Source organism: Xenopus laevis, chromosome 4L, assembly GCF_017654675.1.
Source record: "Xenopus laevis strain J_2021 chromosome 4L, Xenopus_laevis_v10.1, whole genome shotgun sequence".
Classification (NCBI taxonomy): Eukaryota; Metazoa; Chordata; class Amphibia; order Anura; family Pipidae; genus Xenopus; species Xenopus laevis.
Window position 1 is genome coordinate 91926183 of NC_054377.1, and position 21282 is coordinate 91947464.

Genomic DNA, 21282 nt, shown 5'->3' on the forward strand with positions numbered 1-21282 from the left:
CTCATTGGGGTGTAACATAAGGGCCTTCCATGGCTGTTCATTGTCAGCTTCTAGGAGTCCGTGATTTGTCAGAAATAGGGTATTGCATTGTGGCTTGGCAGGCAAGCTGAAAACTGTATTTGGTGGCTTACATGCAGCACTTGGATTTAGAGTCCGATTCCTGCATGGGTACTGTAAGGAGATCAATTGTAAATTTTCCCTGTAATTAGGTGGGCATCCTTCCACTCTCTAAAACTACACAGGCAGGTCATTGGTTCCTGCTAGAAGCTCAACATAGTGAATGTAATAGGGGCTCTCCCGGAATTACCTGATTTAACAGCTGCATGTATGGTGAGCAATTTTACAATGGGGAAAGGGACAGTTTTAGATGTGGGCATGCACAATGATGCCATTACTGATGACATGCTAGACCACGCCTCTTTTATTAGGCCACTCCCACTTTCCCAGAGCTGCATAAAAGATCCTGTGACAAGAAACTTCTCCAGATTGTCATCTCTGTAGGGTCTTTCGATTCAGCTCCACTGGGGCATGGAATGATGTACAATCTCTGTAAAGTGCTGTGAAAATGTGATAGCATCATAAAAATACCAAGAATGAACTATTTATCTGAAGTATTTTGTGGCCATCCAGGTTTTGTTCAGAATAAAAATAAAGTAAATTAAAAAAAAAAAAATTAACATTTAGCACTTGCAATTGAATTTCATTGTTTATCGTTTGAGCAGCTCTCCTGTTTCAATTTCAGCAATCTGATTGCTAGGGTCCAATTAGGAGGGCCCTTTGTTTGCAGCCCAGGTCTGTCTCATAAATCATATAGTGGGCTTTTTGGCCGTTATTAGATCCTGCTTGGATAGCCACATAAGTCAAATGGTTTTCATAAAGAATTGAACTTGTGACTGTGTTAGGTATACTGCAGCACATTTTTGATTTCCAACTAACTTGGCACCTAGTTATTGTATTCAGGCTTTAGTCTAGAAAACTGGTTGTTTTACATTGATGACTTTGCCCCCCTCCCGGAAATATGGCTGCCATGCAGAAAACGACACTGCATAGATAGTGCACATTGACTGTCTATAGAGGGGTGGACTCCCACTCATGAAGACAGGTAGGCCACTAAGCTCCAGTATGGATCTACGAAAATTACAAAGAGATGCAACGTTACATGGTGCTGTGTAAGTGACTCATTTGAAGCACCATTTTTGTCAGTTTTCTGCCGTACTACCATCACCTCAAAATGAGCAAAATTCACAATTGCCCAATGGGCAATCTGGTATACAGATGCTCTGGACCCAGGGTTTTCCAGATAACAGATCTTTCCATAATTTAGATCTTCATTTCTTAAGTCTACTATACGATACAGATTTATTATATCTTAGCTGGGATCAAGTTCAACCTATTGTTTTATTATTACCCATAGGGTTAAGTTCCCCTATGGTCTGAAAATCCCACATGGTTGGAAATCCCCTGCTGTGGCCAGCTAAGTGTTGGACCTAGATTGGATATGGGAAGAGGGGTGAGTACTTTTCCCCAGTGCAGTGTGTCCTGGCAGATTTGGCCTGAAGGTGCCTCTGTTGAGTCATTTCTTTATAAAGTTGAGCTGTCTGTGTTCAGTTCTTCTCTATTAACGTCAGGATGGAGTGATTTGTTTTTGGCTTGGGCTATTGCAGCTGAGACCCCAGGATATAGAGAGATGCCACATGGGTGGTGAGGCCCTTGGTGGGCTCCGGAATATCGGGACCCCGAAAATCATTTGGTAGTTTGTCTGGAGCCCCAGCAGAGAAAGTAAAGATGCTGCCATTGATGGATTCCTGTGAAAGAGGCTTGACTCCGATGAGTTTTGGAGCCTGGCCTGAATTTTACATACTTCTGTGAGACACTGTGGGACTGTGCCCTGGGTAAAGATTGTCAGGAGTTGAAAGACCACATAGGTACCTCAGGGCAAAGGTTTAAATTACTGTTGTGTGATTGCATTTTGCCATTTTCCTTCAATTATATAAAGGTAATTTTTTTACTGTGATTTGTTCCTAGTGGGGCCACCTGTCTGTGCATCCCCAGATCCCAGTAGGTGAAGGTACTGGGTCAGAGAAATTCCCAGTACCTTTCATATAGCAAAGGGTATTCAAGGCCTGCATTGGTAAGAAACTGTATTTTTATTAAAGGTATACATCCTATAACACAGGAGGTGTCAAATTAATGTGTGTGTGTGTGTGTGTGTGCGCGCGTGCGTTAGGGAGTTTTACTTTGAAAGCAGCAAGTACGTTGCAGGTAAAGCTTAGTCCCTTCATAAAATGTATAATGAAGCAATAGAATCAATGCAAGTTGAGCATAGGACTGGCCATATCGGGGATGACTTTGACGTAGTTGGCCAGCTTAAATATATTGCAATATATGGACAAACAATCCCTGTTTTGTTTAAAGGGCAAGGCATTTTTAGTAGCTTCAGGCACAAAATGTTTCAATGTCCTGAATATATTGATAATGGGTTGAGCGCAGAGGACCTCTTGTATTTGTCTTTGTGAATTTTGTGGTCCCAGCCTCATTGTACACCTGATTAAAGGGGAAGTAAAGTATAAAATAGAATAAGGCTAGAAATGCTGTATTTTGTATACTAAATATAAACACAAACTTACTGCACCACAAGCCTAATCAAACAAATGATTTATGCTTTCAAAGTTGGCCACAGGGGGTCACCATCTTGTAACTATGTTATATAACTCTGCAAGACGATGCACGTGCTCAGTGTGGTATGGGCTTCTATTGGAAGGCTTAAATTTAGGGATTGTCATAAATTATCAAAACAGCACAAGTCAAATAATATCTGCCAGAAGCCGATACAGCAAGACTGATTAATAATCAGAATAGGCAGACTGCACTGGGTCCTGTGTTGACATGTAATCTAAAGTGGGTATTATAGTTTTTGTATTGTTTAATACAAACTTTCTCCAACTCTCCAAAACCAGTGGCTGCAGCAAAATAATCCTCCAAATAGAATCCCAGTTTATCTGTTTAAATCTGGCTCCTTGATCTTTGTCCCTGCAGCTGGAGTTGGAAACAGAGAATGTAAAGGCAAAAATAAAATTCCATTTTTTATTTAACTGAAAAAGAAACCTATTCCCAATAATAAATCTGTACCTTTTTTTTAAGAAAGCTGACTGTATGCAGTGGAATTCCCCCTTCATTTACTTGCTCTGACAGCTGCGGATCCAGTCTCTACACGGTTGCCGGCTGCTCTACAGGGAAACAAAGCTGTTCAAGTTTTGGGAAGTAAGGTGGGAGGGGGCCCTGAATGAAGGGGGAATTTCACTGCATACAGTCAGGTTTCTTAAAAAAACACCGAAGAGATTTTTTTTATTGGGGCTAGGTTTCTTTTTCATTAAAGAAAGTAAAAATGGGATTTTATTTTTTTGCCTTTACAAACCCTTTAAGCAAAAAGTATTTTCAGGGCAAGCTGTATTTATTAAACTCATGTTGAACACAAGGTTATACTGTATATAATATATATTCACCCCCTTTTATGCCTGTATATGCTCCATTAGGCTCTGAATAGGGTTACCACCTTTTAAAAAAATCTCTACTGGCTGTTGGAGGGGGCGGGTATAAAAGGGTGGGCCCTGGCTGCAAAGGGGCGGGTCACGACAAGGGGGTGGATCCATGGCACGTGATTGGCTGGGCCAGTCGTGACGTCAAAGGGGGCGGGGCCACAGCGCACGTTTGGACTCTAGCCAGCAGCAAAAAAGTTTTTACTGGGCTGGGTGCAGGCCACGGGCATTTGTTTGATGTATTACAAATTTACCAGCAGCTACATTGCTGGTAAATTTGTAATACCGGCCCCGGCCTTTGCTGGTGTTTTACCAGCAGAAAAGAAGATGGGGAGCTACTGGGGCATCTTTGGAGACACAGATCTTTATGGCTAAAGGGCTGTGGTTGCCTTGGGCTGGTAAGGAAGCCCAAAACATAATGTACAACATTTCTAGCTACTTCTTTAGTTACACTTTAGTTCTCCTTTAATGTTACTGGCCTGTATTTCTGCAGGTAAAATATATTTCCTGGGCTCTTTAAATCAAAATAAACAACATCACTGGTATTCTCAGCTTTATTAAAAATGAAGAAACCAATTTATCAAATATGTTATACTTTGCAGCTTGGAATTTCATTTTAATAAAAAAGTTTTTTTTTTTTTTCAAAGTTTTATTGTTTTGTTACACATAGGGGCAGATCAAGGTTCGAATTTCGAAGTGCAAAAAACTGCGAAATTCGACCATCGAATAGGGTAGCTCGACATTCGAAGTCTAAGGATTTTTAAAATCGTACGATGAAGTCCTTCGAATCGAACGATTTAATCGTATGATTTTATCAAACATCCTTAGATTTCTCAAAACTTGCCCAAACACTCAAGATAGGTTATAGGAGGTCCCCTATAGGCTAAACAGCAATTCGGCAGGTTTAAGCTGGCGAAGTGTCGAAGTCGAAGTTTTTCACTTCGAATCAAAGTCGAATTTGGCCTATTCGATGGTCGAAGTATCCAAAAATTACTTCGAAATTCGAAAATTCACTTTGACCCTTAGTAAATGTGCCCCGTTGTAAATGTGCGGATAAAACAGCCTTCTATTGGTACCAAAACAAAAAACGTGTTTTTTAAAAGATTTTTTGGCCCCTGCTTCAGACTCAAATAATAAAAGTCATTTTTAAAAAATTACATTCCTTTCTTTTTTTAAATCATCTTTTTTAACTAAAATATATACATTTATAGAGAGCTTGAAGCAGCTGAATGAACAAGGCTAATAAACATTAAGAACTTAATTTCATTTTTTAAAAATGCTCTCTTTTTTTTTTTTTGATTTTTTTTTCTTTTACATTTTATACCTCGATAAAACGCAAAGCTCCCCTTAAAATGGGGCAATGAAATAAAAGAAATTAGCATCACTCAGAGGAATGATTCCAGTAAATGAAAACTAATGTATTTACAAGTGATACAAATTAAAAGCCCTCACTCCTCTAGATTCCCTGCAGCCATCCAAGGTTTCAGCAGGCTCCTGGGCAGTAGAAGGGTTAAATAATCCAATAGTCAAACACATTGATTTAAAACTAGATCCTGTAAAGGCCGACATATTGTAATGGCATTGATTCATTTCTTCTGCTGTATATAATTTGAATTTAGGTGGGGATGCCCTTGAGATAAGACAGGGAACTGGGGCCCGTTCTGGATCAGCGAGGCAGCTGAAAAATAGAAAAATTTACATAGAAAATTAGATCACGGTAAGGTGTATATTCTCATTCAGCCATAAATACACACAAATATAATAGTAACAAGTGTCACACGTCATCTGGCCAACAGACAGTACATTTGTTTACTAACTTTGGGTACCATCGAAATACCCATAGCAGAGGAGATTCTGGGCCCCCGGCTACTCGGAGGTAGTCTTCCCAAATCTGCAATTCCCCAAATTGAAGAATTACAATGTACACATGATGAGCAGTAAGCAAATGGTTCTTAGATCAAACTTTTTTTCCAATGGCTATTTGCCAACCTGATGATATAAATGACTGCCCCACTGATAAATTGCCTTGTGTCAGTTTAAAATACAAATACTCTAATAACCTGACTGTTTTCTATATTTTTGGAAGGACAATGAAAAGAAACCGTTATCACAACTATGAAGATACTACCTGGAGGGTAATACGTCTTGGAATGAAAGCTGGCAGGTCCCTGCGGCAATAAGTTCTGGGGCAACCTGTAAGGCCACGATGGTGGGAGCAGGGGGAAGTGGGGCGGGGTGGTGTGCTCCCAGGGAGTGGATGGCTTAGCAAAATGTCCTTGGAATCCTTGATCTGTTGGGCAGGAAATGCAAATACTATTAAAACCTAATAGCAATCACAGTGTTTGATGTTTTATATTACAAATTACATATAATATATATTTATTAAGCTTTAATATGACTCCAGCTATTTGTGCAGCATCTGTTGCATTCAACTTGCTTCTACTCTCTCAGATGTGCTCTCTGGGCTACTAGTTTTTTCCACATAGGAGTTCACATTTACCCAAAAACGGAAGAGTATTGTTGTTTCACTGTTTGTGAAGAATTATTTACTAAAATTACCAGCACCCTTGTCTTGTTTTATGGCTTCTGGATTCTAGACTTCGGTTAAAAATGATTGTCTCTCAAGTCAAGTATCATTACAAATGACCCTTTACTGGAAAGGATCAGTTATATTTACTGCACTGCTATAGTTCTAGCTAAAAAAAAGAGGAATCTAGAGAGATAAAAACTGCAGAACAAGAAATTACTGAACAAATAAAACATGAATCTGAAATCTAACATGGCAGAAATTAGAACAGCAAAATTACTATGTGATTAAACAAAATTAAAAGGGGTACTGGTGTGCACATTTTTTCTAAAATGCGCGTTGGTTTGGGCAGTCTCTCCCTCTTAAAAAGCTGCATAAGCAGGTGGCGGAGGGAGGATTTAGCCAACATGTTGAAACCAAGGCACATGAGATATTTACTCCAAGTAATGCTATTAAGCAGAGAGGTAAAATACCTTTTATACTATGACCAGAGGTAAACAAGTTAGGGACCAACGTGTGGGGTTTACCTTGACGTGGTATGGTGGCTTCTCAATTTTATGATCATAACTTTGTAACTAAAAAACCCTGTTTTTAAAATACATGCACTTGCATATTTATTGAATTACTCAGACAGGGCATCAGGGAATGTGCATTGATTGACTGGCCGATTCAGTAGCACTTGCATTGTATTTAAATGTATTAAAATGTAGCCTTAGGTGTGCAACCACAACCCCCCTTTTTTGTATTTGTATCTTAAAAACATATGTACAAACAGAGAACTACACAAGTAAAACATTGGGCCAGTAAATATGCAGTGATTATTCTTTTGAGTATATGCATGATACAACTTTGGTTTGAGTAGCATTAGAAATTTGGATCCAAAGAAGAAATGTCATTAGAAAGGGTTTTCTTCTTCCAGTATTATGAGTGAACAATGCTTCTTCCATTCAAGGGATATCATCATCATAGCTTGTCACTTTTCTGCTTCAGCTATCACCCTGCACACCCCTTGTAGGTGCCCCCTGCATCTTTTACATTCTAGGGATAGCGTTTCTATGGAGAAACAGTGCTTGTGGAATACTAGCTTGGAGTTATTCACAGTGCCCACTTTATATTACATTCACAAGCAAGAACTAGGCTTCTCGTCAGAACAGTCTGCAAGTGACTCAAAGTGCTGCAAAAAGTAGATATTTTGGAATGCCTCATGGGCTTCCAAACTCTGAAGCAGATCAGTGGTTATATGACAAAATCCCTTTAAAGATAAGAGAGCAGGTTGGCAGCTATCACAGCTATTAAAACATATTATATAGAGCTTTTTTTCGATAAGACAGAGCTTTCTACACATTTTAAGAAAGAAATGTATATGTGCAAAATACTGTCTGTTCATTTTTCCTACCATAATGTGTTGATAAATAAAATAGCAATATTATTGTTTTACCTGTTCCACCCACTGTGCCATTGCTCATCAGAGAGCTGGGAGTTTGGGAGCTGTGCCAGGGACCATCGTGAGTGGAGTTTGGGAATCCCAGGGATCTGGCAGCAGGCTGAGCAAAGATGATACTTGGATCATTCAGGTTAACAGCACTTTGATTAGTAGTGGATGGGCTGCTGCTGCTGCCAGACCTGGCTGGGAAGGTGACACCACCAGGGTGAGAGGGGTTTCCAGAGGATGAGAGCAGCATCTGAGCACGGATGGGCCATGAGCTGCTGGGAAGAGGTATTTGTGGGGGAAAGGGGAAAATCCCAAGATTGTGCAGAGGAGAAAATCGAGTGGGGGGAGAGTGTGGAAAGTTAAACATGGGCCGTTGAACCTGGTGAGGATTCTGTGCTGCAGGAGTTTGTTGCTGGTCAAGCTTGGTCTGCAAGGGCAGTGTCTGGTTGATGGAATTTTGTTGTAAATTCTGAGGCTGTGGCGAGTATGACGAATGATGGGATTCTGACTGCAGAGGATAAAAGAAGGCAAAGTTACTAGTGAAAGAAGCAGAAAGTAATGACCAACTACAATTTTAGGGTAAGACTCTTTGGCATGTACACCATATCATGGTTGAGTGTGCACTTACAGAAAATTCACTTTGTGAATCATTACTGTAAACATATTAAAAAAAGATACTTAACAGTTCTGCAGTGTGCAAAGCCAATGCTTTAATTTAACATTTCAGCAGGAGAAAATCTAGGCCACCGCACCATTATATAACTGTATTAACTATATTACCAACAAATATGGTTGAAGTCAATTGTCTCAGGTTATGTAGTTCCCTAAAGCCTTAATACAGGGGAACAGTCCAGTTACATCAGGGACTGCAACAACCCCATTATTCCTGATAAGAGGCATCAAAAAGAATGTTTGCATATTACATATTTTCATGTTAAAACAACCATGATTTGGCTTTCTCTTCAACTGCAGTGCACAAAAACATGGAGTTTCTGTTAGCATCTGTGATGACAGTGACAAGAGGCAAATGTAAAAAGATAGCTTAAATCTTAGTCAGAAATCAGGACTGGAGTTAGAGAGAAGATATTTTTATGAGTGTGCCCCTTTAAAAGAAAGTAATGCTATATGTATCATCAGGTTTACCTTTCATGGTAAATTTTTAAATATGTTCAAAATGTACAAGAGGCATGTGATGCTACTCTTCTGCAAAGGCAAAATTATCTACTACTTATCTACCATAGAATCTAGTGTAACCATGCTACTAGCGGCTTTCTAAACAATACCTTTGAATTGAAGAATAATGTTGTTTTTTTGAGCAAGCCAAACAAAAAATTTGTGATTTGAAAAAGTACAAATCTGAATTCATAAATGAACGCCTTTTGCAACTCACCGATTCAGAGGCCTGTCGGGTCCGACATGGACGTTCAATCTGCTGAAGTGGTGTAAGAACTGACTGTGGTAGAATCAGGCCTTGCAAGATCTGAGGGGCTGAAAGAGTAAAACAACTCCCTTTTACACAGCTGATAACTCCTTTTGAACTTGGTTTGTAAGACCTCTGTCAATCACTGTTTGCCTTGAGTTAATTTCTTTAAAGAGTGGTTATAGGACATAACTTTTCTACGATTAAGGAAATATGACTGACACATAATTTAACAAATCTTCCTGCATCTTACCTATAATTCCACCATTTTTCTGCCGGACTGGGTTGTGTTCGGGACAGTCTCTTCGCACATGTCCCACATCCCCACAAGTAAAACACCTCTTCTCTCTAGGGTCTCGCTCATCTTCCTTTATGTCCTTATCATCATCCTTTTCATTCTCTTTCTTTTTGATTCTTAAAAAGGAAAAATGTTAGCATAACCATAGCATTCATAGTTAAAGGAAAACTATACCCCCAAAATGAACTTAAGCAACAGATAGTTTATGTCATATTAAGGGCATATTAAATAAACTTATCAAACTGGAATATTTATTTAAGTAAATCTTGCCCTTTTACATCTTTTGCCTTGAACCACCATTTTGTGATGGTCTGTGTGCTGCCTCAGAGATCACCTGACCAGAAAGACTGCAACTCTAACTGTAACAGGAAGAAGTTTTGAAGCAAAAGACAGAACTGTCTGTTAATTGGCTCATGTGGCCTAACATGTATGGTATGTCGGTATGTTTATGTGCACAGTGAATCGTACAATCCCAGGGGGGGTGCCCTTATTTTTTAAAATGGCAATTTTCTATTTATGATTACCCAATGGCACATACTACTAGAAAAGCATATTATTATGGTTTATTTACATGAAACAGGGTTTTACATATGAGCTGTTTTATGCAATATCTTTTTATAGAGACCTACATTGTTTGAGGGGTATAGTTTTCCTTTAAAATATTCTTTTTATCATGGTTAGTGTGTCAATGGAGATGTCCCTAGACAAGTTATTATTATTCACATATATTGCAGAATAAGACTAATGTTAAAATATACAATTTTAGTTTCATTGCCACTACCCGAACAAAATTAAATGTACCGTAGATGCTTAAATAAAAAAAGGGGAAAAGGTAAAGTGAAGAACATGTAAGGAGCTCAAAGCAACGTCTTCCTCCATTCTCTCTTACCTTCTGCGCTTTGGACAATCTTTCATGTAGTGACCAATCTTCCCACATACACGGCAGCACCTGTCATTGGGTGCCAACTCCCCATCGGTCAGCACTTTGGAATTAAAGAAGTATTCCTGTGAGCAGAAAAAAATTACAACTGTGTGAAATAAAGTAGATAAAAAGCGAACAGAATTTTTTTACATGAAACAGCATGTAGGATGTGACATATTACGTGGCTTGGTATATATTATGGCATATCATATTACAACCATTGCTTTGGTCGTCTAGTGACAATATCTTTCCAACAATATTTTTCCCTGTTTAGTAGGTGGCAAAAAATAAATTAAAGCATTGTCAACAATGAAGAATGAAAAAGGTGAAAAAGGGATGTCCAGCTCTTATCACATAGCTCATGTAAACTACAATTCAGAATATTAGTAAAACATCCAACTGGCTGGGAATGCTGGGTGCGCAAACAATAGTTGGTCGCTTGGTAATTATTTAAACTGTCCTAGATGCTTACTGCTACTTGACTCAAGTGAGGTACGTTCTGTAAGGAGATCAAACCAGACTTGGTCGGAAATGTACAAAATATATTTTGCCAGGCCAGAAAAATTGGCAAACTGGAAACTAAAAGCGATTCAGAGCACAATATTGTTGCACTAAAAGAAATACCAAATAAAAAAAACCTGATTTCTGTGGAGAGAATTTTCTACATTATAGCTAAACTTAGCACTGTAGGCATCTCCAAGTAAGGACTACTAAATAACAAAATTCCAAGCATGCAAAATGATGGATTATTGAATAAAGTAATTAAAAGTGAAACCACATTAGAAATGGGTGGCAACCTTTGCTTTGATATATTCAATGCTCACTAACGTGTACAAAGGAGGAATGCTGAGTAATTGCAGAAAACATATTAAAAAAGCAGAAACCTTACTCTTTCAAGACCAGGAATAGGGTAGATTGGTATTCCAAAAAGTTTCCTTCCATTAATAAATGCCTTCATGATAAAATTTGTCACTAGTACAAAACATAAACAAAGAAGCAATGAAGACAACAAATTTAATTAACCTTTTTATTAACCTTATATTTTTAACAAAAACAGCACAACATATATAACGGTTTATCTTGAAAAACAGCTGAATGTGTGTATAAATAGATTTTTATACTTACCGTTAAATCCTTTTCTCTTGTCCTACATTGGGGGACACAGGCACCATGGGGATGAAGTCCTGTTGCTTGGAGAATGGACACTAAAAGGTTAAAAGAGCTCCTCCTGCACTGGGCTTCATCCCCTGCCTACTTCCTTTTACCCTCAGTTTTGGGCCGAAAAAGGAAGGACAACCCTACAATTAACTAAAAACTGCGAACTGAGGAGGAACTCCTTCCCCCTAACGAGAACTTGTTTGAACAGAGTCAGCATAATTCAATTAGCAAAATAAAACAGGGAGGGAAGGCCTGTGTCCCCCAATGTAGAACAAAAGAAAAGGATTTAACGGTAAGTACAAAAATCTATTTTTTTCTTGGCTAGATTGTAGGACACAGGCACCATGGGGACGTCCCAAAGCTACCCATGAGGGTGGGACTTGTTTTCCCCGATGCTCAGTTAATCACAGTCTGAAGCACCTTCCTCCCGAAGCTCATTTCTGCTGAGGAGAGTCTGTGTATCTGTGACACTTGGAGAAGGTGTGGACATAGGACCACACTGCAGCCCTACAACCTGATCAGCGGAAGCCTGGTGGTGCACCGCCCAAGAAGTGCTGAGGACTCTGGTAGAGTGAATTTCGGATCCCGAAGGGCAGAGGTTTTCCCTTCTCTGTGTATTGGAAAAAACCCATAAGCAAGATGGGTGCCACACGGATCCCTAACCAAGATGGCGGCCGCACGGCGAAGTGAGGGAAGGGAAAATTCTGAACCGGTAAGGGTCAAGAGGTTGCCAGTCCGTCCACCCTGTCTGGCTTAGTAACGCTATGCAGGAAAGGGACAGGCTCAGAGAAGGTGCCTTGGGGCGAGAGCAAATTTATCGTTGGCGATGGACTGATGGGGGGGGTGAGAGTAAGTGTACTTAGAGCGGGAGCCAGTAGCCACAGGGTGTTGAGGGAGCATCCGCCTGCAGACCTCCATAGAGCGGGAAGGCAACAAGGGCACAATAAGTAGAGTAGACTCTCTCGGCTGGTGGGGTTCGGGAAAGGAAGCACAGACTCCTATTTCTGGCATGGCACATGAATAAGATCTGTACCACTGCTCCCTGCCAGGAGTATCCGTCCTCCTTCTGAGGACACTAAAAGAAAACTGAGGGTAAAAGGAAGTAGGCAGGGGATGAAGCCCAGTGCAGGAGGAGGAGCTGCTTTAACCTTTAAGTGTCCATTCACCAAGCAACAGGACTTCATCCCCATGGTGTCTGTGTCCCCCAATCTAGGCAAGAGAAATATATTTATATTCAGTTTTATTTTGCTTTACTTAAAGCTTCTATAAAGGGATAACGATGAGTCACCTTACAGTCTACAGGTTTAGTCTTGCCTGTGAAGTCAATATCTTACTGGCAGGCTGCATACCTCCCAAAGAGATGCTATCAAGTTTGTTATTCAGTTACAATAAGCCCTCTGATAATCTAGAGGGTGTGTCTTTGGCCCATTTATCAATGGTCGAATTTCAAATTCATGGGAGTTTTTTTTTTGAAAATGCCCATAAACTTCCATGAACTGGAAATATGATCAATCAAAATTTATCAATAAAATTAAAATTTTTAAAAGTTGAGTGAAGAGAATCGACTTGAAAACTCTAATCAAATTAAATTCTAATTTAAAAAACTCAAATGTCAGGAAGGCTGCAAACAACTCCAAATTGATCCCGTCTCCCATTGACTTAAAAAGAAAATCACAGGTGGCGAATAGTCCAATTTGAGTTCTAAAAGGGCCAGATTATGATAAATCTCAAAAATCTGATTACATTTTTTTTAAAAAAATTAAATCGAATTTGAATAAATCCCTAGTCCCAGTTTTGACCATAAAAAATTTGAATTTATATATAGCAGGGACAGCTCCCTATGAATTCTCATAGCTTGTAGGCAGATAACACACATTTATACTGCCTTAGGTATTCCCCTACACTAAAAGGGTGAGAGGCTGTACAGCATCTTCCTGTAAAGATCTTCCACAAATTAGAATATACAGGGCAGATTTAATAAATTAAATACAATCATCTAGGAACTCAAAGATTATGACTCAGATGGCATCAGGATACAAAGTTTCAGTATCAATGATCTAGAAATACTTACTTTTTCTGGAAACTCCAGCTCCAAGATTATGATTGAGGTCAAAGGGGTCTGGTAAAGAGCACATATGAAAAGATAGTTATTTTAAACAGCATTTATTTATAAGGCCCACATTGACACAGAATGAAATAAAAGAGGGAAGAAGCCCTGTTCCATAGGTTACAGCACTTAGGAGGCCAATTGTATCGAACAATTTAAAATTACATGTTTTTATAAAATATATATTCACAGGATTTATTGGACTGTATATGTAAGGCAGATAAAGTTGTGAGTGAAAGTTTATGAATCCTTTAAAACTTTCTATATTTTTATATGAATGTGACATAAAACATCTGATTTTCTAACCTAGTTAAACAAAGGAAACAAAAATGATTATATTTGGTTGTGTATTTATTGAAAAAGAAAAAAAAAATCCAATAACAAATCTGTGTGTGGCAAAAGTAAGTGAATGATGCTCTCAGACTGCCTTGTAACTAAATATTTGTGGTAACTGTTGATCAGTCCTGCATATTCCTGAATACAGAACAGCTTCAGCTCTTGGATGTTGGCGCAGTTTCCTCACATGAACTGCTCGCTTTAGGTCTTTTCCATTTCAATTGGACAAAGGTTAGGACTTTGACTTGGCCATTCAAGAACATTCACTGCATTCTATTTTTAACCATTCTTTGGTAGAAAGACTTGTGTATTTAGAATTGTTGTCTTGCTGCATGACCCATTGTGTCTTGAGATTCAGTTCAAGGACAGATATTTTCACATTTTACTTTAGAATTCTCTTGTAGAGTTCAAAATTGATTGTTCCATCAATGATGGCAAGCCATCCAGGCCCAGATGCAGCAAAAATGGCCCAAATCAGAACACTCCCACACACCATGTTTCACAGATGGGATAAGGTTTTTTATGCTAGAATGCAGTGTTTTTCTTTCTCTAAAGTTCTATATTGGCTTCATCCGTCCATAAACCATTCTTCCAGTAACCTTCTGGTTTGTCCACATGATCTTTAGCAAACTGTAGGTGTTCAGCAATATTTTTGGGGGAGAGCAGTAGCTTTCTCCTTGCTACCCTGTCATACACACCATTGCTGTTCAATGTTCTCATGATGGTGGACTCATGAACATCAACATTTACCAATGTGAGACAGGTCTTGAGTTGCTTAGACGCCAAAACTCTCAGACTATTAGATGCCTTGCAGTTGGAGTTATCTTTGATGGTCAACGGCCTTGAATTTCCTCCATTTTGTCTGACTGTTGATTGGTGAAGTCCAGCTTTATGGGCATCAACAACTCTTTTTCTGAGGCCCTCCGACACCTTCTTTGTTCGATCCATGATATACATCCCCAAATGTGTTGTATGTGTGATCAGGCTTTGCTGGATCACCGCTCTTTAAATAAGAACCTGATTGTCATCCCACTGACTAAAAATGCAGACTCTGATTTCACCTTCAAATTATATGATAATCCTATGAATTCACTTAATTTGCCACCCGCATGTTAATTTATCATTTTTTTTAATACATATATGACCAAATATAATATTTTTTTAATTTGTTGAAAACATAGGTTTTCTTCATCTACTTTTAGTACTTGTTTGAAAGTCAAATGATGTTTTAGGTCAGATTCATATAAAAATATAAGATATTTTTTAAAGGGTTCACAAACTTTAAAGCACGACTGTACATATGCTTAGCAAGTGGCACAAAAGCACATTACGCAATACATGCCCTAGGTATGCTCTTTGCGTGTTAATTTTTAAATAATTTGTGTTTGTGTACCAAATGCTAGATAATTATGCTCATAAAAGGCAACAGATTTTAAGGGTGTGTTTGACCTTTAAAGGAGAAGGAAAGGTTAAAACTAAGTAAGCCTTATCAGAAAGGTCCATCTAAATATACCAGTAAACCCCAAAAGTGGTGCTGCTCTGAGTCCCCTGTCAAAAGAAACACAGCATTTCTTTCCTTCTATTGTGTACTCATGGGCTTCTGTATCAGACTTCCTGCCTTCAGCTTAAACCTCATTGCCCTGGGCAAGAGCATGCTCAGTTTGCTCCTCCTCCCCCTCCTCCTCCCTTCTCTACTGTAATCTGAGCCCAGAGCAGGGAGAGACTCAGGCAGGAAGTGATGTCACACCATGTTAATACTCCAGCTCCTATCCTAAACAAACAGAGAGTTTCTAGAGCTTTTTACTCAGGTATGGTAAAACATTATACAGAATAAATATAGCATTCTAGCTTGCACTATTGCAGCTAATCTATTGGCAATAAAATGCCTCCGTAGCTTTCCTTCTCCTTTAAGATAACTTTTATAATGTTATAGTATAGACAAATTCGAAGCTACTTTTCAATTGGTCTTCATTATTTACTTTTTATAGTTTTTTAATTATTTGGCTTCTTCTTGTTCTTCCTGTGTCAGTGATGCCATCTAAAAAACAATTGCTCTAAGGCTACAAGTGTATTGTTATTACTACTTTCTATTACTCATCTTTCTATTCATGCCCTGTCCTATTCATATTGCAGACTAGTATTCTAATCAATGCATGGATGCTAGGGTAACTTGGACCATAGCAACCAGATTGCTGAAACTGCAGACTGGAGAGCTGAATGAAAACCAATTGCAAGTTGTTTTAGAATATTACTCTCTACGACGTCATACTAAAAGTTAACTCAAAGGTGAACAAACCCTTTAAATACCTGAATAAATGCTTGTAAAGTATTGCTCAGTGTATCTATCAATTGTACATTCTTTTTTGGGAATTGATATAAAAAAGGTTTTGTAATTTACATGAGGTTAGAAGTGGTTCGCGTGATTAAGGATGTATTTTGCTTTCATAATAAAAATGTCCTAGCCTTTCATTTACTGTAGTACATATACCTTCAATAGCAATACATTTAGAGGTCCACTGCTTTTCAAATGTAGTTAGTAACTTTTTCTGCCGAATACTAATGACATATTCCTTAAAATCAAACTCTTCCGTGTAGAATCGAAGGAACCCAAGCCATAGTTCCCCAACAGACTCTTTATTTTTCCCAAGTGAGGGGAAACGGTTTCTCTACAAGGGAAATAAGAACAGGTCAGTACAATACACAGAGAATATAAGCAGAACTTTGAATTAGGAAATAATTGGTGAAGACATTTCCATTTACCACAAATTGCTACAATGAACATGCTTTGCTTCAGTTAAGAGGTTGAATAACTGACTACTTTTAAAAACATTTTACCAATGCATATAAAACATGGTAAAATATCTCAAAATTGGGATTAGAAAGCTTGTAAGAAGCATACAAATAGTCACAATAAAAACATTTATACAATGAGCACCTGAGCCACTTATAACATAATATAATTCCAATCATTTCAAACATGTTTTTATGTTTACCAGAACTTGTTCTCCCTTAACTTAAGGTCATGATAGCTTGACGGCTAGGGTCGGTATAGAGATTTTTTTTTTTTTTTTTTGGTTCAGATAAGTTTATTAGAACAAAGAATACACAGGTAGTTAGCAGTTGTCGGTATAGAGATTTTTACAACAAAATGGGGAAAAGGCCAAACAAGAAATTTGTAACAAGTTATCATCTGATTAGGCCGAATACCAAACTGAATCTGAATTTGCATATGCAAATTAGGGGTGGAAAGGGGAAAACATTTTTTACTTCCTTGTTTTGTGACAAAAAGTCATGTAATTTCCCTCCCGCCCCTAATTTGCATATGCAAACTAGGATTTGATTCGGCTGGGCAGAAGGATTTGGCTGAATCCGAATCCTGCTGAAAAAGGCTGAATCCTGGCCGAATCCCGAACCGAATCCTGGATTAGGTGCATCCCTAGATTAAACATCTGATACCACCTTTGTAATGTAAATTGGTGAGTTTCATACTGAACTATAAAGTCAAGGTATCACAAATTTTATCAGCATGCTTGCTGGTTGTTGGCACAGACATATAGCAAAGAACATGCAAAAGACAGCTGCCATTGACTTGTGCCTCTTAGAGAATCAGAGCAGTATATAATAATTTAACACAGCAGTGCAATTTGTTTGAAGTACTAGAAATCAACCTTTAGCTCTATTAATATTTAGAACATCCATACGTCATCTATTAGCCAAAATGCTTGAAACCAGGGGTTTTCCATAATTTGGATCACCAAACCTTCAGTTTAATAATAAAAATTTTAAACATTCAATCAACCCAACAGGATTGTTTTGAAACCAACAAGGATTTACATTCGTACACACAAGTGCAGAATACTGTTTATTATTATAAAGAAAAAGGAAATAATTATAAAAATGTTTTGCTTAAACTTCTGTACTTCAGAAGCTGTCTGTGAGCTGGAATTATGGATTAGAGATCCAATAACTGTTCTACTGTGCATTTAGTATCCCTGTAAACAACACAGGTTTACAAGTCTGTGAATACAATGGTAATGACAGGTTGAATAGTGCACTAAAAAGGTATATAAAAATGCAAGCAGACAACATATTGGAACCCTTAACAGCAATCAGTGGATTCTGGCAAACGGCAGAAGGCGACCTTATACAGTCAGTATTTAGTGGGGGCTGTTTTGGCCTCTCTTTATTAGAAATGCCTGGGCCAATTTTGAATCCCAGTTGGGGCCTGCACCTATCCCTTTATATTCCAGTAGTGATCAAATGATTATATACTCACCAACTCTTCTGTGTTATCAAAGAAAAAGGCATTCCAGCCATCTACCATTCTTTGTGGGGTTTCTTGCCCATCATATATCTAGAATAAATGTAACGTAGTGCATTATAGGTAAGGTTACATCTCTTTGCAAAACAACATATTAAAATGTTTTTGGCCTAAGGAGTTCTTTTAATTTATTCAGATGTTACATTTTAAAGTACTGAGAATAAATTATCTGTTGATGTCTGTTAATTTACTGCCCAGTTACAGTGCACCCAGTAAGCTTCAGAGAGCTAGGAAAACTTGCTCAGATAAACAGAGCTTAGCTGAAAAGGCGGCTGTAACAGCAGCCAAACATCTGGTAAAATTTAGGCGCATTAACAATACAATTTTTGTAATGCACATGCACCAAAGATGAAAAGATGAAGGGCCATTACAATTCAGTATGTCTGGGGTGCTGGCAGCTTAAATTCAGCCCTGCTTCTAACAGTTTTAAAGGTCATACAATAAGGTGCTTAACAATGCTTTCAACAATCTAATAAATACTGTATATGTTAAAGAGGGTCTAACATTCCAGGATGTAATGTATGGAATGATGCAATACACAATGTCCCTAGAATTAGTATTAAAGTCAGCAAAACTTTATGAGCTAATATACATGTATACCAAAACACACACATTAACATAATGTAGGCTCTCCCCTAGTTTTGTTCTCCTACCTCTTGAAGGACTGGGATGACTGGAGGATTTCTTTGCTGCAAGAAGTACAGCACCATCAAAATGTAAGCATATGATGATAGGCTCCCTCTTGAAGCATCACCAATGTCACAGCGCTGAGGAACATAATAAAGTTAAGTTTAAGTTTTTAAGGATAATATATTGTGACGTAAAGGAAATACTAGCAATATATTATTACAGAATCAAGTAATTTATAGTACCTTCGCAAAAAACTTCACTGTGTATCCAAGGTATTTTACCCGTGGGTCAATGGCAGCATATGTAGCCAGCATTCTGGTGTTGTGCTGAGCCTAAATATAACAAATGTCAGTGCTATTAAATCATTCTTCATATAAACACACCTCAAATATAGCGTCATCAATCTTCCCAGAACTTACCAGAGTGTTGTACAAGCTTATGTCTCCTTCCACACCACTCTCCTTATGCTCAAACTTCACTATTGGCACCTTGGCAGTGGTTATTGCCAAAATGTTTCTTAAACCTAAAATGGCAAAAGAGAAATGAAAAAAGCAACAATGAAGAATATGATTGTTTAAAAAAGTCAAAAGAAGGTAAACAAATGGATTCAAAATGTCCTGCCAGCGTGTTTATATTTAATTATATCCAAATGTAGGTTGTAGGTTTACCTGGATGCCTTTTAAGAACCTTTGCCAAACCGTCAATAATTTCTTTGCAGTTTAGTTTCTAGAGAAAAACAGAACAATTTTAAATCAAAAGAGCAATGAAAGAATTAGTGCATCAAGAAGCAAACAAATCAAACTACTTTAGTTAAATGGATATGCATTTGTTTACATTGTTTTAATACTAAATTACAGCCACCCTTCAATATGTTAAGTGAAGACTGTTCGCTCCTTCTTACCTTTGCATTTTCATGACCTTCCAGGGTCATACAGATATCTAGGTCACTATCACGAAACCCAAAACCATTCTTGGATGAGCCAAACAAGCACAGCCTGGCATGGTCTAAGACAAACATAAAAGAAGCAGGTCAGCTCATTGCAATCCCTATTCATTTCACTCATATTAATCACAGTGAAAAAAATGAACCTCCTGTTTTAATAAAAAGGATTTTAGAAGACAATTGGGTTCACTTATGAACACTGGGTGAAATTGCACTAATCTATGGCAACCAATAAAATGTTTACTTTCCTAGCTCTACCTGCATATGGCTGGAAATAGCGAATTACTGACTTTGTTCCTACCTAGGTGCAGATTTACCAACTATTTCAGGACCATGGCGAGGCTAATATCAGACGGAGATTTTCAGCCCAACATAAATCAGCTAGATGAAAAGCGATTGTTATCACTTCCTGTGGCTCCCATGATTCACTTGATTGAGCAGGTAAGGGCAGGTTTTATTGCACTTCTCAAGACAGCAGAGATATGGCAGATTGAAAAGATAATCGCAAATTAGTAGCTGCTGACTTCCTGCCTCCCTCTTTTCCCCCTCAACTCAAACTCTTTTTTTATTCTCGTCCCTGTTATTCTTGAACAAAAGTATTTTTTTTAGCTGTAATATTGTTGTGGAGGCAGCCATCTCAGGTCATTTTGATTCTGAGCTTTAAAAAGGAGCCAACACTACACAATAGAACTTCTCTCAGACAGTTATTGTTTGTTCTCGCTGGAACGTTCTAATAAGAAATAGCCTTACATGGGAGATATTGCTTTAATTCATAATACTTAATTATGCTTTGTTTTCCCATTTCAGTTCACCTTCATCTTAATATACTATAAGCAATTCTGAATAGTATAACAGGCTTGGAATAAAGACTAGAAAGGTGAAATTAGCAGTTTGCTTTGAAACAGATAAGCAATAGGTATGCTATTTGAGTACTGTACTATACTACATACAATTACAATCATATTATGTGATTATATGATGGCTGGTAATTCAATACTTACTAATAAATTCCTTCCGGATAAATCTCTCAAGGTATGCCAGGATCTGCTCCCGGTTTTGTTGCTCACAAGCATTAGGAGACAGTTCATCTAAAAGGAAGTTGTAAAAAAGACATTTACACCACAATTATGGCCATTTCACTCATGCTTCTTTATATGCACACATATATGGATTAATGGCTCTGAACTATATACACTGTGCAATTAATGCTTTGGGATGCACCAGTGCCACAGTAATATGAAGTTGTAATTAACAAATCTCCACCCAGAATTACTTAAATGAGGGTTAAATCATCTCATTTTTTATTTTGGTTTATATTTCTCTGCATAGACCCAAGTCACGACCTTGAAAGGCACATCTGTACTCCTTAAACACAGAGTTCCTTATATCTTCAAGAATTATCATCAAACTGAACGACTTTAATTGTATAAAATATACAAGGCCATCACTGGAATGAGATATGATCTAGCAGAAATAAGGGGAGTGAAGGATGTTAATGGAATGGGATGAGAGAAAGAAAGAGTTGCAGTGGTGAGAGAAAGCAACAATACTAAATGGAGAAGAGAACACAGGACTAAATTGGACTGAGAGAAAACATTGGGCATCGATTGGAATACCGGTTAGGACTAAAATAAAAAGAAAGAACAGGGTAG

At 38.1% G+C, this 21282-nt stretch overlaps 1 protein-coding gene across 5 annotated transcripts in view; it reads right to left on the reverse strand.

Moving 5' to 3' along the window:
* Positions 1 to 4086: 4086 nt before the first annotated feature.
* The window catches only part of tut4.L (terminal uridylyl transferase 4 L homeolog), a 54799-nt gene continuing 37603 nt past the window's right edge, over positions 4087 to 21282 (reverse strand). For 4 of the 5 annotated variants that reach the window (XM_018258434.2, XM_018258431.2, XM_018258436.2 and 1 more), the window contains 16 exons: positions 20632 to 20718; positions 19589 to 19692; positions 19356 to 19413; positions 19107 to 19210; positions 18930 to 19019; positions 18711 to 18824; positions 18013 to 18090; positions 16225 to 16402; positions 13365 to 13412; positions 11025 to 11107; positions 10103 to 10218; positions 9169 to 9329; positions 8886 to 8983; positions 7502 to 8003; positions 5665 to 5826; positions 4087 to 5214 (listed from right to left, as the gene is read on the reverse strand). In XM_018258434.2, the coding sequence (XP_018113923.1) occupies positions 5123 to 5214; positions 5665 to 5826; positions 7502 to 8003; positions 8886 to 8983; positions 9169 to 9329; positions 10103 to 10218; positions 11025 to 11107; positions 13365 to 13412; positions 16225 to 16402; positions 18013 to 18090; positions 18711 to 18824; positions 18930 to 19019; positions 19107 to 19210; positions 19356 to 19413; positions 19589 to 19692; positions 20632 to 20718 (2075 nt within the window). In that variant the 3' untranslated portion in view covers positions 4087 to 5122. The remainder of the gene's footprint in view (positions 5215 to 5664; positions 5827 to 7501; positions 8004 to 8885; positions 8984 to 9168; positions 9330 to 10102; positions 10219 to 11024; positions 11108 to 13364; positions 13413 to 16224; positions 16403 to 18012; positions 18091 to 18710; positions 18825 to 18929; positions 19020 to 19106; positions 19211 to 19355; positions 19414 to 19588; positions 19693 to 20631; positions 20719 to 21282) is intronic. The other variant, XM_018258435.2, reaches the window with a different exon arrangement.